At 44.3% G+C, this 18,251-nt stretch overlaps 1 protein-coding gene across 2 annotated transcripts in view; it reads right to left on the reverse strand.

The window, feature by feature from the left end:
• Positions 1 to 2,534: 2,534 nt before the first annotated feature.
• The window catches only part of ANKRD52 (ankyrin repeat domain 52), a 62,834-nt gene continuing 47,117 nt past the window's right edge, over positions 2,535 to 18,251 (reverse strand). The window contains exon 28 of one of the 2 annotated variants that reach the window (XM_080994447.1): positions 2,535 to 17,798. In XM_080994447.1, the coding sequence (XP_080850573.1) occupies positions 17,554 to 17,798 (245 nt within the window). In that variant the 3' untranslated portion in view covers positions 2,535 to 17,553. The remainder of the gene's footprint in view (positions 17,799 to 18,251) is intronic. The other variant, XM_080994448.1, reaches the window with a different exon arrangement.

Here is an 18,251-nt window from a genome sequence, read left to right on the forward strand (position 1 = left end):
TTTCAGGTTTGATGGAACAGTGGTCTCTCTCTCTCTCTCTCTCTCTCTCTCTCTCTCTGTGTGTGTGTTAATGCAAGGAAGCCTGGACCTCTTTAGTTATGGGATGGGTGTGTTTGTGTGAGTAGCACATGACAAAGTTCTTAAGGACAAAACTCATCCTTATAATAGAAGATTCAGAGGCCTGCTGCTTTAAATTCCCCAGTGATAACCCCACCTGGTTTGCCTGCAAGGGCAATTGCTTGAAGTGCAAACGAGCCAAGTTGTTGTATCCTTTCCACAACTCCTCATGTACCCCCTACCTAGAAGGAAGCCTAAAAACTCCTCTAAATAACAGAACACCTTCATTAGTTGTCCTCTACAGAATTACAGAATGGGACGCGGGTGGCACTGTGGGTTTAAACCAGAGCCTAGGACTTGCTGATCAGAAGGTCAGCGGTTTGAATCCCTGCGACAGGGTGAGTTCCCGTTGCTCGGTCCCTGCTCCTGCCAACATAGCAATTCGAAAGCACGTGAAAGTGCAAGTAGATAAATAGGGACCGTTCCGGCGGGAAGGTAAACAGCGTTTCCGTGCGCTGCTCTGGTTCACCAGAAGCGGCTTAGTCATGCTGGCCACGACCTGGAAGCTGTACGCCGGCTCCCTTGGCCAATAAAGCGAGATGAGCGCCGCAACCCCAGAGTCAGCCACGACTGGATCTAATGGTCAGGGGTCCCTTTACAGAATTACAGGACTGGTAGGGAATCTCAGCACTGTGCCTCCTATCTCAGCAGCCACTGAGAATCAAGGCCATATATGCCGCCAACAGTGGCCTGGGCACTGGTCTCCAATTTCCATTCAACAGCAAACAGGTTCCCGGTTCCCCACACACAACCTTGCATACCTGAACTGTTCCCCACCCCCACCCCGGTATCTCCACAGGACAACTTAGGTGAGCAAGGAGAAAGACAGCCTTCAAAGTCCACCTGTTGCTTTTCACACTGGGAGTGTAGGAAAGAAAAGGACGCTCACAATGCGTTAAGATGGAGTTGCACAATAAGGGCTATTTGCCCTGGGAAAAGAGGGAAAGCGGTCTCTCCCGTTTCCATGGAGGGTAAGTAGCTGAAATGGAGGATGGCCTTAAAGGCAGCTCAGAAAAGAGGAAAACGTTAGTGGGTCAGTTTCACACTTAACTTTAGGGGCATCCCAGTGTCTTTGTTCATCCAAGTTTGATATTGGTACATGACTTAAGCAGAATATCCAATACAGTGGTACCTTGGGTTAAGTACTTAATTCGTTCTGGAGGTCTGTTCTTAACCTGAAACTGTTCTTAACCTGAAGCACCAGTTTAGCAAATGGGGCCTCCTGCTGCTGCTGCGCCGCCAGAGCAAAATTTCTGTTCTCATCCTGAAGCAAAGTTCTTAAACCGAGGTACTATTTCTGGGTTAGCGGAGTCTGTAACCTGAAGCGTATGTAACCCGAGGTACCACTACAGACGGCCCAAGAGATTGAAAACGAAACATTGACTCCCAACTATTATTAACGGTTCTCGTTTTGTTAGATTTACAACCTGCCCTTCACCAGGTTGAATTAAAACTAAATCGAAACTAAATCATGGGGCGAGACCTGGCAAGGGATATAGCACTTTCCCCTTGTCCCCAAACGTGCTAAGCAAACTGCCTCCAATTCTGTTCCAGGGGAAAGTTCCATTGTGCAGCTTCTCTGGTTGGAGGCAGCATGCTTCTGAATACATTGCTGGAAAACTGAAGGAAGAGGTCATGCTTGCATGTTTCCCATAGGCATCTAGCTGGCCACTGCAAAAACAGGATGCTGGACTAGATGGAGGCACAGGCCTGCTCCATCGGGGTTCTTCTCCTCTTCTTATGTCCTTCTGTTCATGCAATGATCCAGATACCTCAGGCTCCCATCCTTAAAAAGGAGTTACTTGAAGTACAGGTGAAACTCGAAAAATTAGAATTGAGAGACCATTTAAAGGCTCAGGAACCCACTGCAGGTGTTATGGATTGAATAGCTACTGCACCTTTTCACAATAATCTAATTTTCTGAGATTGTTAATTTGGGTTCTCATCAGCTGTATGCCATAATCATCACAATTGTAACAAATAAAGGCTTGACATATCTCGCTTTGCATGTCATGAGTCTATCTCATATATTAGTTTCACCTTTTAAGTTGAATTATTGAAATAAATGAACTTTTCCACGATATTCTAATTTTTCGAGTTTCACCTGTATCTTTCTGGACTTCAAGGGCCCAGTGTTTTATAAAACAGAAATGGGCAGTGGCAACACCTCCTTGGCCTAAGCAAACCAAGATCAAGAGTGCCTTCCCTGGCTGGAGGAGGTGTGCTTCATGGGCAATAAAGACAGGTAAATGATTTGAAAGCAGCCACTTGAACCGCATTATAGAATTAGGATATAAAACGCAGGTGTGGTATCAAATTTCCACCCCTTTCCCCCAGTATTTCCATTATCCTTACCCACCCACCCCCAGCAAATAACTGGAGACAAGGTGGGGGGGAAAAACAAAGGCAGAGGCAGATAGAAGCAACAGCATTTTAATAAACATAATTGATTCAAAGCCACAATATGAATAACAGGACCTGGTCGCAGCATACATTGTAGAAAATAGATCAAGTCTGAATGCTTTTGTTTTTTTATTTATTTTAATTTACTTAATTCCTGGTTGACCCCCTCCCTCCCTTGCCCTAACCCCAAAAAGGTGATGCAGAAATTCTGAAAATGCATATTGTAACATCAGAGACAAAAAAAAAGGTAACCAGTCACTTGGGTTCACATCAGGGGGGCTTATACAAAGGTGGCTTTCACACTGAGCAAGGGGTGTGTCTGGACAAGGGGGGTGGGGTGGATGGCTTGCGGTAGCTCTCCGTTTTCTTTATTGGTCTCCAATATATATTTATATAGAAGTTCGAATATAATTTATTTACTTCATGGAACAACCAGGCGGGAGAAAATTGTCGGTGGCGGGTTTGACAAGTCTGCATTTCCTTCTAGGAACCGAACGTAGGTTTATCCTTTTTTTTTTTTTGACACACAGGCAAGTGCTTCATTTTGTCAAGAAACCCCCCTAACTGAGGAGTAACGGGGGGGGGGGGTGAGTGGAGGTAACGAAACCACTGAGAAAGGTGAGCAGCCAAACAGAAGCAGCTGCAGCCTCTAGGCTATATCTAAGGTGGGATGTAGAAAAAGATTCACACTTTGATTGCACATTGGAACACATGGGGGGGACGGGACCCTCTGCTGCATGGAGGCTGGAACTGGCCACTGGTTTTTGTGTGTTTGCGTGTGTGTGTGGTATTTGCCTTGGAAGCTCCCACCCCACAAGACACCTGCCGCGTGAGCATTTTGTTTCGAGTTTATCTCTTTGTGCTTTAAACCAGTTTGAAGGAAGATCGTGTAACCTGCAAGCAGGAAGGTAGGCCTGTGAGCTGATCTGAACGTGTCTTTTCTACCCCACACCCCTTTTTAGTCTCTTCTAAACATTGGTCCAAGTTCTCCACTGCTAACAAGACCATGGTGCAAAGTTAAGCCTCCCTGCCAACAACTGTGGATCAATAGGCCAACATGTTGGGGGGGGGTGTTTGTTTTGGGGGTGTGTGTTTGGAGTGGGGGAGTGTTTTGTATGCAGCACTTCCATTTGCACTCCCCGCGGCCATTCTGCAAAAAGCACCCTTTCAAGCTTGCCTAAATATAAACAAAGGCATACCTTTTTATTTTTTAAAAAGAGTCCTCCTTAGCCAAATAACTCCCAATTAAGGCCCCTGCCTCAAAGGAGGTAAACATGGCTGCATGCTGGTTTTGATCAGCAGGGTTGTAGGTTTAGTGCTCTGAAGGAGAAATCACAAGTACTCTTCTTCCCAACCCGACCCCAAACTATTGAACAGGAAACAAAGGAGATCTTTTAAGTGTGAGATGTTGATTTATGACCTAGCTTCTTCTATCCCCCACCCAAATTTACGCTTGCTGAAGTTATCACAGGAGGAGGAAACAGACCCAATACAGAGCAAGGAATGTATTTCCAGTGCAACTCTCTTGCCCTATATAGCTTTCTTTTTCCTTGCATGGACTCCCATGTCTGCCCTTAGTGTTTTAAGATGAAGAGCAAGGAAGGCTTTTACAGTGCCCAAGCCTGCTCCTTTGTTTGTTATTATTCTTATTATTATTGCAAGAGGTAGGTAAGACCACCTGCTCTCCCCCTCGTCCCCTCTAAATTAATGTCTGAAAAGGTGACAGAATCTCACATCAAGACATGCCCCTTCCTAAGCAAGGCATTCTAAATATGCTAGTTATTGCAGAGCTCCTCTGCGCTTGGTGGGGCAACCCTAAATATAAATACACGTTTGGCCACTGGCCCGGCAAAATAAAGTCAAAGAACTAAAGGCGAGTCTGGGCAGCTGTTTGAGGTGGTAGAGTCACAGCAAGGTCAGCTGGCCAGCATTGCTCTAACACAAGAGAGAGGGAGGGAGTTACTACCTGGGATTCTTCCGAGAGGCAGTGCAGGCATTGTACTTGCCACAGGGATTGCTCCCTTCTAAGCGACATATCTCAGGGGTGGTGGCAAACTGACCACTGGGCTTGTGGGTGAGAGAGGGGGGCAGAATTGAAAAAATGGGTAACTGTAATCTGCCTCTGGTCCTAGAACACCTGCAACTCACTCTACTGAACACTCATGCACCCAGAGTAAAGTGCTCACACCTAGGGCAGACAACGTAAGGAGGAGAACTGGCGAGTTCCATGCCTCTTCCCCAAGTCCACTCTTTCACACAGGTTCTGCTAAATTGCTGGTCCCCTTGTATCTCAAAATCCCTATGCCTGTGGCCCAGAATGGGGAGCACTTTAACGGGGAGGGGGGGCACGGAAAGGAAGCAAGAGGGAAAATGTGGAATATCACAGCCCAATATCAGTTTTACTGTAGTGCTCAGCCAAGTGGCCTTTGCAAGCTTGGGGCGCCAGGGTGTGTTCAGATGTCAGCTGAATACGATAAAGGAAACTGAAACTGAAAGGAAGCCTGGCAGAAGACTTCTGAAGTGGTACCTTTCTCCCCCACGGCAAGCTCCCTGAAGAACAGGCACAGCAGCAAAAGCAATGCTCAAGTCTTTTAAATAAAGGGAAAAGTAACTGGCCCTGAATGCGGTTAAAGAAAAGGCTGTGGAGGGTGCTGATAGAGAATTAAAACCTCACCCCAAATACATAGATTAACCTAACAGAATGCTGAACTGAAATATATATTTTTCTCTGAACACCTTCAGGATTTGACAGGAACGACAAGCATTAGAAAATTCATCCCACTTCACAAAAGGCTTCCTCTGACAAGCAGCAGTTACAGGTCAAGCAGAAAGAATACTGTACTGCCTTCCCTCCACTGTAGGTGAAAATTATACAGAATTTCCCTTTGGGACGTTATGGGCCCTTGGATGCTGCAGCCAAAGGGTAACAGTGTTCTATACCCCTAACCCTCTGCCCCGCTCAGATGCACGCCTTGCCACTGGGGAGAAAAGGTGGAGTAAGGACCAGAAGCACAATTAAGAGGCTCATGCAAACATACTCCATTTAAGTCACCCATTACTACGAAGACCACCACAACGTACTGGCTGTACCTACCCCACACAAATACAAACACACAATTAGAGTGCCCCTTGAGTGACACACACCATCTGTGTGTCCAAGTGCAAAGTAATCTTTTTTGGGGGTGGATGCAACTGTTACGAGGGGGAACACGACTGGAAGAATGAACAAGGTCAAAGATGCAAAGAATAAGTGAATAACCAGGGCTTCCAAGAACGAAACCCTGACTGGGAGTGAAATTAGTGCTCATGTTGGTCTGACCACCATCCTTCAAAATCCTTCCGTTTACAGCTAAGCCCCCCCCCCCCACTAAACACATTCAAGAGTGCAAGCTATACAACAGGCTACAAACCCTCAACACAGTAACTGATTTCCCTCACCCAACCCTATCCCACCCCTTTATTGCTGCTCCCAAGGAAGAAATTTGTTTTGAAGCACAGGTAGTTTTTGAAGTGCCCGCAGGATCAGAGCCAACGAGTATTGCTATAAGACAAGCACACACCCAGCAAAACAACAGCATGGACGCTCTCCGAGCAATGAACAGAACGTAACGAAAGCAGCTCCTGCTGGTCTTCAAAAGAATCGCCGCCACACACTCCAGCTCAACAATTTGTGGCTTCAGTTGCAGACGCAGCATGGCCAAGCAATTCAAAACACAACATGCAACAGGAACGCTAACGATAACACACACACACACGCACCCCCCCAAATTAAAAGACCACAGCTCCACCTCAAGAAACCTAAGCAACAAATGCAGTTCATCAGAGGTGTTTATGCAACCAAGGCAAATAGATATTGTTTACCTGTTAAGCTCTGTGTCAAGATTGTCAAAATGGAGCCCCAATCCCAGTTGCAAAGCAAGACTATCAAAGACAGAAATATGAAGGGCATTGGATCACATGTCCAAAGACAATTAAACTACAGCAGCGTCTCGTTGGTGCAACATATTATTTCCATGCAACATATAGTGCAGAAACTCATTCGTCCTGTTTTCCGGATCACCCTGATTTTGACAGGTCCCCCCCCCCCCCCCGCAAAAAAAAGAGGTTTGGAAATGCTCTACTTCACATTTTGCAGATTTTAAAACCTGGGACAGTCTTTCCCCAGTCTGGAAGACAAGTGACTGTGTGAGCCAAGGCAACCCGGTTCTCTCCCAATAACTTGAGCTCCAAATGGTATCTTTTGCTGGGCTCTACTAACTTAAGGAACAGTGAAAAGTCGTATAAGCTGCTCCCCGATGACGGCTGCATCCCTGCATCAACCAACTCCCACCAGATCATCACAGAATATATTCCTTTCTTATGTGCATCAACGTTGCACCCGAGGCCTCAAAGGATTTAATGAATTCTTGCGGATGGTACCGGTGAGAAGGAATGTGTGTGCAGAGATGGCAAGAAGGCAACTTCGCTGCAAGCTAGCCAGCTGGGCTCTGACCCGGAGTTACTGCCAGGTTCTTATGCTAGCGACCCTGTTGTGGAAAAACTTCTGTTTGTGCTTAATTACCATGGCCAGGGGAATTGTGCCAAAGATACGCAGGAAGGAGGACCATGTGCACTCTGAAAACGGAAATCTCTCCCTCACAACCAGCCTTGAGCAAGTAACCAAATACAGTGGGCAACAGCAGAACAGAAAGAGTCCACTGGGCCTCCCACGGCATCAAGAAAATACGTCAGAATGGAACATCATAGCCCAGAAGCAACCATTACAATCTCAAATTCCTTCCAGTCCTTCACAACAAGGCTGAACCAGTTAAGCTGGGAATTGTTGATGAAAGAAGCTGGCCTTTGCTTCTCTTGTTACTCCCAATTAAAGAGCTCAGGAAACAGTGATCATTTCCTGTTCCCATTTGAAAAGCCACCATTTGAATAGAAGGACCACAACATGCATATGTAGAGAAGCTCTACCCTACCCATTATTTGCCCGGTGTTAGCTCCTACCCTCCAAGTGGAAACAATGAGAGTTTGTCCAATTACACTGTTGCTCTCAAGTTTTACACATATATTTTAAGTCGCCTGCAAATATTGGAATTGCAAATGGATGCCACTAAGACTGAGATACTAGTTTAGCAAAGTATTAATTAATTGCAAACAGATCTTTTTGTAATGGAGAAAGTTATGAAAGGAATTAGATGTTTTGCAACCATACAAAATCAAGCATGGTACCCCTTAGCTGAGTGAGAAGAGAGGAGGCTATTAAACTAAGGACAAAGAAAGAACAGATCCGCTAGTATCATCCTCCAGGAACAGAAGAGTTTTTGGTTTGAAAAAAGGAGGATAAAGACTATACAAAGGAAAGGTCAGAAACTGGCACAAAGCTATATTTAGTGCAATTTTTAAAATTCTCAATCTGTACAACACACACTCATGACATCAAGTCACTGAGGGGAACAGGTGGATGGGGAGGGATTAAACAATTAATGCACAACACATTAAACAGATGCACAGAACCTTAGCAAATGCAGAAGCAAGAACACTTTCTGTGTAAAGTTCCTTTTTTATTTCCGAAATGTGGGTCTGCATGCAAGGAGGTTTCCCAGGTACTAAAGAAAGGAAGTGGGCTGCCTTGGGATAAGAGCTCCGAGACACAAATAAACCAGCACGAGGACACGAATGGGCAAGTACAAAGCATACAGCATACCCTTTCTGCTGGCTGCGCAAAGACTGACTGAACCTTTGGTTTCCATCAAAACTGCAGAAAGGAAAATCTGCAGGCACTCTAGATTGCAATGTTATTTAAATCCACATGCAAAAACCGCTGCATCTATTAGCCGTAGTCCCCTAAGCATGACAAGGAACTAAACATTTCTGTCGTGATGAAGGCAAGTCAAGCACTAGGACAGTGTCCAGAAACGGTGGAATCAAGCCTTACTATTCAACATCATTGAGATGGAAGAGGAAGGTGCTTCAAACTAAATGCATTAAGAGGAAGGAACAGTTATACAAGTTGTGGGAACAGAGGAGATGGCTAGATTAGGACAGAAGAGGCCAGATAATAATTTGTATTTCTTCACTACACCCGAGATGCAATATACTCAGATTGTTACGTTGACGTAAATCATATGCACTTCATAAGGCTTTACATCTAAGGGGAGCTCAGTTTGGGAAGCGAGCTTGCATACAAGATGCAGAACCCTGTTAAATATTCCTTTATGAGAGGCAAGAAGAAAATAAAAAAAGCAAGCGATCATCGATCAAGGGGAAGGAGAAAGGCCAAACTTCTTTAGGCCCAGTGCTAGAGAAAGAGATGCACCTGGTTCCAGGTGTGAGGCAGGATGGGTGAGGGAATGCTGGGTAATACGTGCCCAATTTCTGAGCATAAGGCCTTCCGATAAGAACGCACCTGCCCATTGATCCTTAGAAAAGGGCCCCTAGTGGATTGTGAGCTTTTCCACCGCAGGAAGATGGAAGAGCAACTGGTCTAATTTGTTTTATCATCTTCCAACGTGCTTCTTGAATGTAAACACAAGTTACGTGCTAGAGGTCTAAAGCTTCTGGAATGATTTATTTATTTAAAGTTATTAACATTTCGACACAATGTCCGTTTCTTATTTAAAACAACCTTCCCGGCAACATCCCCAAACAGCTAAAGGATCAGAAGCCGGTGGGGGTGTCAAAAGGAGAACACCCAGAAGAAGGGGAAGGGGGAAAGAGAGAGAGAAAGCAATCAGGGGACATGCCAGGAGAACACATTTGGCTGCGTTTCCCTCAGTCATCTGCACAAGGGTCAACAAGCAGTAGGTATGTACAGCGCCTGGACCAACTGAAGCTCATCCAGTCCGTAGCAGGAACCTTTTGGCAGTCAACCATGTTCAAGACACAAATGCAAACATGAGCAGCCATTTTGGGTACGTACCTTCAAGCGGACCAATGAAAAATGCCTTTCAAAAATACTACACAGTTGACCGTTAGCACTCTGGTTGCAATAATGCCCTATTTGCTTTTCGGTCTGCAAAGGTTTCCTCTCCTTTCCAGTTAATGAGGGGTGGCGTTTTCTGGTTTCCTCCTTTTGGAAAGCTAGTTCTTTGATCATCTGTATGTCAGTGCAAAAAGGCCTTCCATTTCATACCCCCTAGCCTATCCGCAGCAGCCTTCTCAAAGGTGTGCCGTGACTGCAAGCAGTGTGTCTTCAGTACACAAGAACAGACAGGAACCTCCTCGCCACCTGAATTTGGGCACCAGGCTCCCTGGGCTCTGCTGCATGCAAACAACGGAAAAGGCTGGCTTTCTCTCTCCTTTTGGTCACTTGGCAATACTTCGCCTCTCCCCTTCCCACCCAGAGTGTGCACTGTTCATTCTTTTGTATTCTCCCCCCTCCCCTCCGCTTTTGCCTAAGACATCCACCAACTGGCCAGATAACACATTAGTGCAAAATACAGGAATTAAGGCAATGCCCAGAAAGTGAGAGCCTAGACTTCCTTCCCAATGCAAGTATCACAGGCTTGTTCTCTAGGCTGCAACATGGACTTTGGGGAGTGCTGCCTCCCTGCCCTGGTTGAAATATGACTATATCTACATCAAAGGAAGGACTATTGGAGGGGTTTCATTCATTTAACAGGAGCCAGGTGTGTTTTGAAGGATGTCGTAGCTACATGGGCTCTGGCAGAATCCTAATATACCAAGTAGCCAGACTTGTGTTTCGTTGCCCGCATGATCACGCTGACTGATCCAATGTTGGTTTTACCACACTGCAGCCAGGACGGATCTGGGCAAAAAAAGTATTATTCCCCACGGAGTGGATGAACAAACACACTCAACACACATACAGATCTACAACCCCAAGCCAAGAGACGATGCAGGAGTCGCTTCCAGAGGTCAAGTCAATTCGTGCTTTCTCCTGAGGTAGTCTCTAACTCTGCTGATGGAAAATCTCCAATTGGAGGTATGATCTGTAGCTCTGCTCTATACAAAATGCAGCAATCACCTATGCAAGTCAGACAACTTAAAAAAAAACAACCACACACAACTGAGGCAGTACATCAAAATGCAACAGAAGCAGTAACCCGAATTAAAAGGCTATCTCCTGATGCTTTGCAAAATGTTTGGTCTTGGGGGCTTAATCTGCCCTTTGGGCAAAAGTCATCCTCTTTTTTCCAGTTTATTGCCATCACAAGCAGTGATGTTTGCTGGTCCTCCTAATTAAACACTAACTTATAAGCACAGATGCCAATGGCTTGTCTTTGCTACTTCCAGTGTAATTAGCATGAAAGGAAAGCCTTTAACTTTCACCCTCAAGCCCTTACAGAGCCCTAAAAAGGAGTGGTGAAGCGACAAGCAAGAGCACCTCCAATTCACAGAGAGACAGTCCATGTCTATACACTGCCTGTCTGGTTGATGTCTGAAGAGGATTTCAAAGTCTCACCACCTTCTGGAAATGCTGGTCTCATGAAAAAAGGAAAATACAATTTGAGGTTATTCATGCAGTGCTAAAAAGGTCTTACTTCCAATCAATTCAGGGGAGAAACCCCACAACTCCCAAAGGTTTTGAGAAGGCAAAGCAGGCACAAGTTGGCATTATCAACCCCCCCGTGCCATCCTTTACAGAAAACAAGAAAGCTGGACTTTTAGAAAGAGCCACACGTGGCTGAAATTGCATACTAATTTTTGTTTGTTTGTTTAGAAAAAAGTTTACTGCCACCCACCGTACACACAAGGCTCGGCTAGTTTCAAAGGCTTTCATGCAATTTTGCTTTATTATATTCAAGTTGTCAAACTAATAGGATTGGAGTTAAAAGTAAGGCTATTTCTCTCTCTCTCTCTTTTTAAAATCCTTCTGTCTTTGCACCAAAAGTGAATTTGAAAAGATGCTTGTCACACACAGATGCACACACGCAGACACACAAACACACAAACTGGAACTCTGACACACAGAAGAGGAAGAGTAGTTTATACCTGACTGGTGATGAGGTCTGTCCTATCTTATTCAAAAGAAATGTTTATGTGCATAATATACATAGGTGCAGCATTTACACATAGGATACTGAAAAAAGACACCAAGAACTTGCTACAGATGCCTTGAAGAGTCCTTAAAAATTCATTTCCTGCCCTCCCCCCGGATTACTTTCTTCCTCTTGTAACACCAAGGACTCATTTTTGACCTAATATTCATGATTCAAATGTAATCATCACTCCAAGGTTCACAGGAATCCCTAATACCCATTAATGTCCTTCTGGCTTAAGCTGGGAAACCTTTTTTTGTTTAAAGCATATCCCCACTGTCACTTTTTCTTCTTCCAGCTAACATGGACAGTTTCCAAGAAATTAAATTGAGCAGAAGCTACGTTTGATTTTTAAAACGCTGCATGCTCAATATTGAGCATCCTGAAAAATTCAAGTCAAGGGAAGATGCTTTAAATAACTGAACAATCCAATGTTTTCACAACTGTGTTCCCAGCACAGATTCTCACACACCTGCCCACCCCCTTTTCTTTTCCTGGACTTGGAACCTCAAGGCAAAGGCGAGTTGGGCTTATAGTCTGAACGGATTGTACAAGGTGGTACATTTAAGTTGCAGTTTAAAATGCCAACCCATTCACATCAATGCGTCTGGCCAAGGAAGCCCCCTGCCAATCCACTGCACATTGCAAGGGATTCTGGGGTTTGGGTCTACTCTCAGTTCACACTCTGCATCAGCTGACCCTGCTGGGCCAATCTGATGTCCTGCACAAATGGAGTTAGCCCTAAAAGTTTCTCAAGTCTTCGCTGTAGCCGAGTAATGTGGGAGAAGCTCGGTCGTGGGGAGCAAGCTGCCTCTCAGGCACTTTGCTGTTACAGACTTTCTCATAAGGTTCCCCCAGGCTCTGTGGAACACAGTTTGAAAACCACAAAGACTAAAACTGACTGCATGCAGGGATTTTGGATGCGAACTGAGATATGATGTTCCGGGACGTATGTAACCAGTCCACTCAGAATTCATGTCTTACCTTAGAGCTGAATGTGCACTCTTGGGGTGGGGTGCCTATACTCCATGATTTCACTCACCTTTTCGGGGGCAAAGGAAGCTTACAAACGATTCAGAATTAAACTAAGGAAAGGTCTCCTAATCTCCAGCAATTTGGGGAACAAACAACCAAAAAGAAGCAAAAGAGAACAGCATCATTTCATCAGGATTAGTTATTTCAAATTCAACCAAGTGCCCATTTAGGAATAGAAGATCAATTTATCGTTTCCCAGTACTTGCCCTCTACAAGGACATTTACATTCAGTGTTTGTCAATAGTTATATGGCTCAGCTGGGCTCCCTGCGGGTGGCCCTTTTATCTAACAATGGCAGTGCAAATACACTTGTCAAACTGAAATGTATTTGTGCTGTTTTTTTTTTTAACACAACTTCCCTTTGTTCATTAATTTTCCAGAGACATGAAGTTAATTAAAACAAAAAAAATACTTCCCTCCCACCCCATGCAAAACAAAACAGAAACCAGACTCCTCCTGGTCCCCCTTCCTTGTTTGCTGGCCTTTCTCCTATGGGTTGCTATAAAGAGGGGGAACGAGACCCTCGTGGTTGTTTTTTTTTTTAAACAAAAGTGCTTATTTTACTTGTAAAGCAAGTGCTTTGGAGAAAGGTGGTTGGAGAGAAACTTCCTTGTTTCGCGGGGTTTAAGGAGGGAAGCCCAATGATTGCTTTTGAGACAAATGAAGGGAAATGGAAAGGTGGTGCCTTTTGAGGTTCAGAGAAAGATGCATGGTCAAGACCGAGGCCATTCCTAAGGAGGGAGGCAACCGGGAATCAACAGCCAGCAAGAACCTTCTGCACAGGAAAACAACATTCTGCCTTCCCCTCTCCCCCAACCCCGTGTAAAATACTGCACATCTTTTAAGCCAAATGTGTTTGCAAAATACTGGGCAGGAGAGCAGGGGGAGAGAAGGGGAGAGAGACAGCAAGGGGGGGGGAAGGAAGTTTGCCTCCAGCCCTCTTTTACAATGCACTAGGGAAACCGACTCTCATCTTAGCACAATAATGCAAGTTATTACCACCAGCCACTTCGATTATTACTTAAAATTGTCAAGCTGTGCTGTCAAAATGTACACGTTACAGTATTAAAGGAGAACAAGACTGGCAACTCTGCAACAGAACTGGCCACGTTTCGCTGACACCCACCCGATGCCTACCTTCCCTTTCTTACAAAAACAAAATTAAAACCCCGCAAAATTTATTCTTAATTCACGTATGCGCTGCTGGAATTTTTCCACTCCATTTTCTTCATCTTTTTTTTTTTTTTTAAAGGAAAAGGAAAAAAGAACAGGGGCAAAATTGAACGTAAAAAAAAATTATTAATGCATGATGCTACAGAACTAAGAACACTGAAGCCCTTAAAGAGATCACATTGATTGTCATATATTGAATTTTTTTGTTGACATGTGAGGAAAAGAACACATTATCAGCATGTTAGGTACTATTATTATTATTAATTTTTTTAATAAAAAAAAATCAAGTGTCAGTTCATCATTTTTCCTCAGTTAATAAAAGAAAACGTGCCTAACAACCCTCTACAATCCTAATAAAATAAAATAAAATGCAAGCACAATCCATGTATTACTAGGGCTAGAAGATTCCCTCATTTTGAAAGGCTCCTTGAAAACCTATGCTCATTTCTGCTCCTCTGTCTCTCCACATCCCACACTGCCATTTCAAAACACAGTTAAAATTTGAGATGGGCACATCTGATATTCAAGCAACTATGCTACTGCCTAAGGAGCCCGATTTCCTGGGCCCTATACTTCTGTAACACCCCACAACCAATTCCACCAGAGTTTTCTGTGGAAACAGGCACAGCAACAACCCCAATTTAACAGGCTGTGCTTTCTCAATAGGAATACGCATTCCCCTGGGTTAACAGGAAAATGGTATCTGTTGCCTGGTACAAACCTGTGAGCGTAGAGTCTGTCACATCCAAGGGATGAGGGAGAGGGTTTAGGTCTTTCCAAATTGCAGCACAACCATTAGGTTTCCTCCCTACTGCCCCAGTTTCTTGAAAATACCTCAAGGCCCTCCAGAAATGTTTCTGGTCCATAAAGGAGGATTAAATTTAGCCCTTTTTTAAAAAATAAAGAAAGTGTGGCTTCAGACTTAATTCCCTACACCTTCCCTCCCTTCCTCCCTCCCCTACCCCTGCCATGGCCTGGCAGTTCAAAATTAGGCTTTTAGAAGAAGTTACAAGTTGCTAGTACCTAAAAAAAAAAAAACGAACAATGTAAACAAGGTGTTTAAAGTTATTTTCAGCTCTCCCTCTCTACAAAAGTAGTGAAAAGGACCTTCCTGTATTGAAAAAGTAGGGGACGGGGAGGAAAGGGGGGAAACTTTCATTCAAGTTTTGTTCACTTCTGTTCCAACGTGAGGTATTTTGGTGTAGAAAGGTTAACACTTTCTTTCAAGGTAGAGAACTTGGAGCAACTGAGGGCAGAGAAAACTAACCCGACCGTAGTGCAGCTAAAATAATAATAATAATAATAATTAATGGCCAATCTGCAACAGGCGGTTGCTGTGCTTTTTGGCAAGTGCATTAAAACCTTAATACGCTCATATCTAGCAGCTGCGGTGAAAAGATCTCTCACGATTCCTTGGGCATCAAAGAAAGAAAAAAGCTAAGCTAGTAGCGCCCTAGTCTTTGTGGAAGGCTTTGTTGAAGGAAATGGCTGGGTTCGTTAGAAGACTAGAACTCGCTACCTTAAGGCCCCCAATTTTTGCAACCTATCCGTATGCAGCAAACCAACGAGACATGCAGCTAGCTGGTGCTTGAAGAGCTGACTCAAGATGATATGCAGTGGTCTGTGAGGAAAACAAAAGTCCATTTGGTGGGGATTAAACAAAAAAAGAAAATGGAGAACCTCTCTTTTAAAAATGCACTGTTCACCAAAGGACAACGTTGCAGCTTCAGTATTTGGCTCTAGGAGTTTGGCTTTGGTATATTAAAAACAGTGCCAAAAGGGAAAGGGGGTAGGTTTTCTCACTTTAGATTTCAGTTTTTGCCATTCTTGCATCAGGATTAAATATTTTTTTTAAAAATAAAAGTAATTAAGTAAGTGAGGCCATGGAAATGGCACTGGTGCCTAGTCTAACATCAGCGTCAAATGAAAAAGAAGAAGAAAGAAACGAAGAGACTGCTTTCAGTTTTAAGTTTTTGGTTAAAGAAACAGTAATTCGTTTTAAACCATGAAGCAGGATGGTTCAAGCACATACCTGGCTCATATTTTCTCCTTAACAGTCTAGCTGATTACCTAAGGAGAAGCTGGTTGGGGAATTACTAGCCCTAACAAGCTCACTGGTCCAAACATGCAATGTTTTGAGAGTAATTCTATAGGCACCAGCATAGCACTGCAGGACTGGGAAGGAGGTGGAAAGAAGATTGTTGGTTTAAAAAATAAAAGTGTGCCCTGGCAGCCCTCAGCCGATTGCTACATCCCAATCTTTGGCTTTGAACGTACTTGTGATATGGTATATATATTTTTTGTTGTTAGTTTCTACACATGATACAATTTACAGTACAAAAAAAAAAACGGGGAAAAAACCAAACAGTGCATACACTCAAAATGCGTAAAACCTGCATTTTTATAAATATATTTTTTAAAATAAAAAACACACACGCTTACGCACACATACACCAACCCCACAGGCATCCCTACAAACACCCATGTGCACATTGTCCTAATGAAGCCTTCTGGATGGCATTCAGGGGTATAAATACAACTGCAGGATTGTACGGTTCTGAAGTGCATTGTTTTCCTTAAAAAAAGGTGAAACTTGCAGAAAGCTCTCTCTTTTTTTTGCTATTTTTTAAGAAGATAAATGCTTGTTTCTTTATAAATAATCTCTTTTCTTTAAAGCAACACTGACTTGTCTAAACGGGGAAAACACTGCGCAACACACAGAGGGCGGGGTTTGCGGGGAAGAGAACCGTGAAGGAAATTCTCTTTGGGGATCCAACGTTTCGTAACCCTTCCCACCCCCTGCCTGCCTGCCTCAAGCAGAAACCAGTCTCCAAAAAAGAGAAAAATCCCTAAAGTGCCTGATATGGTAGGGATTAATTCTGGCAGCGCATACGCAAGTTTCGTCAGAGAGGACCGCGTCAGCTGGGCAACAGCACCCATTTTGCATACGAGGGAGTACGAGCTGCCTAAGGTATCATAGTGTCCCAGGTACAGTAGTTCTCAATTCAAGTGTTTTCACTGGAATAAAAAAAAAGGGGGGGGGGCAAGCACAACAAACAAACAAAAATAACCAAACGAACAAAAAGAGAAAGGAGCAGTTATAGTGGCACTTTGCCAGGAGCTGCTGCCCTTCTTGGCGGTCCCTCATTTGTCAAACGCCTAATGCCAAATAAAACCAAGAGGTTCAGGGCTTCTGCTCCCTGCCTAGAACGGCACGACCCACAAAATTTAACGTTATCAAGTCAGGCAGCACGCAGAAAGTTACCACAAAGCGGGAGGGAGCCGGGAAGGCTAGGACACCCTGTTTTAAGAGCCTGATTTTTAATTTTTCCAAATTCAGGCCCCTCCAGTCGTGCGATGTGCTCAGTAATCAGCAAGCGTCCCTGCAGGAAATTAATTTGGCTTGGCCCTTCCTTCAGTTCCCAGAAGCATCAAGCCAGAGGAACTGGAATTTAAACAGCTGGCCGTTCCCTAAAGCGTACCAAGGCCGTGGCCTCAGAAGCGAAGGGCGACAGCATTTGGGCAGGTTTCTGTGCTAATTTAGACTCAAACAGAACTGTTTAAGGTATTGCAAATGGACCGCTGTGGATTTGTTTTGAGAGCCACATTGCTTTTTGTTAACTTTGATGGCAAGAGATGCTAGTGGTGAAAGCAAAGGTCTAAATAGTAAGCAGAAGCCAAGATCCTCCCTCTCTCTCTTTCTTTTTTGGTACCTAGGCCATTTTGGAAGGCCCATCCCAGTCTTGTTCTCCTTTAAAGTGTCCTATATTTATAGAATTCCTAAATAAATAGAAGATATTAGATCACCCATCGTGGTTTGTTTGTTTTTAAGCTACTCCGAGTAACAGCCATCTAAGCCGATGGCATTGTGCCTATCCTTGGTGTAGGGGCAGCTGTTGCCGTTGGGCAGGGCACTACAGACTGCTGTCTTGGCAGCAATACTGCAGTTCTTGAGGAGGTTGAAGCTGAAAGGGCTGATGGCGTCTTTTGGTGGAAAAGGCTTCATGGTGGAAAGGATAAGTGCCAGGCAGTCGGCCACGTCCTTGTTGGGGGCGCAAGCCAAGGCTGGGGTATGGCCTGAAAAACAGAAACACAAACTCAGTCCCCTAAAAAATAATAATCCCCCATTCTTGGGCACCCCCCCCCAAAACATCTTTTCCAAGAAGGGTTGGACAACCTGTTCAGCACACAACATCAGTTGTTTTATCATGAACTGGCTGCTGTTTCCTTTTATAATAACTGGCTCTTCCCCTCCCCAGACCTCAGCATAAAATACCGTATTTTTCGCTCTATAAGACGCACCAGACCACAAGACGCACCTAGTTTTTGGAGGAGGAAAACAAGAAAAAAAAATATTCTGAATCTCAGAAGCCAGAACAGCAAGAGGGATCGCTGCGCAGTGAAAGCAGCAATCCCTCTTGCTGTTCTGGCTTCTGTGATAGCTGCGCAGCCTGCATTTGCTCCATTAGACGCACACACATTTCCCCTTACTTTTTAGGAGGGAAAAGGTGAGTCTTATAGAGCAAAAAA

The sequence above is a fragment of the Podarcis pityusensis genome, assembly GCF_964106645.2.
Source record: "Podarcis pityusensis genome assembly, chromosome: 2".
NCBI lineage: Eukaryota > Metazoa > Chordata > Lepidosauria > Squamata > Lacertidae > Podarcis > Podarcis pityusensis.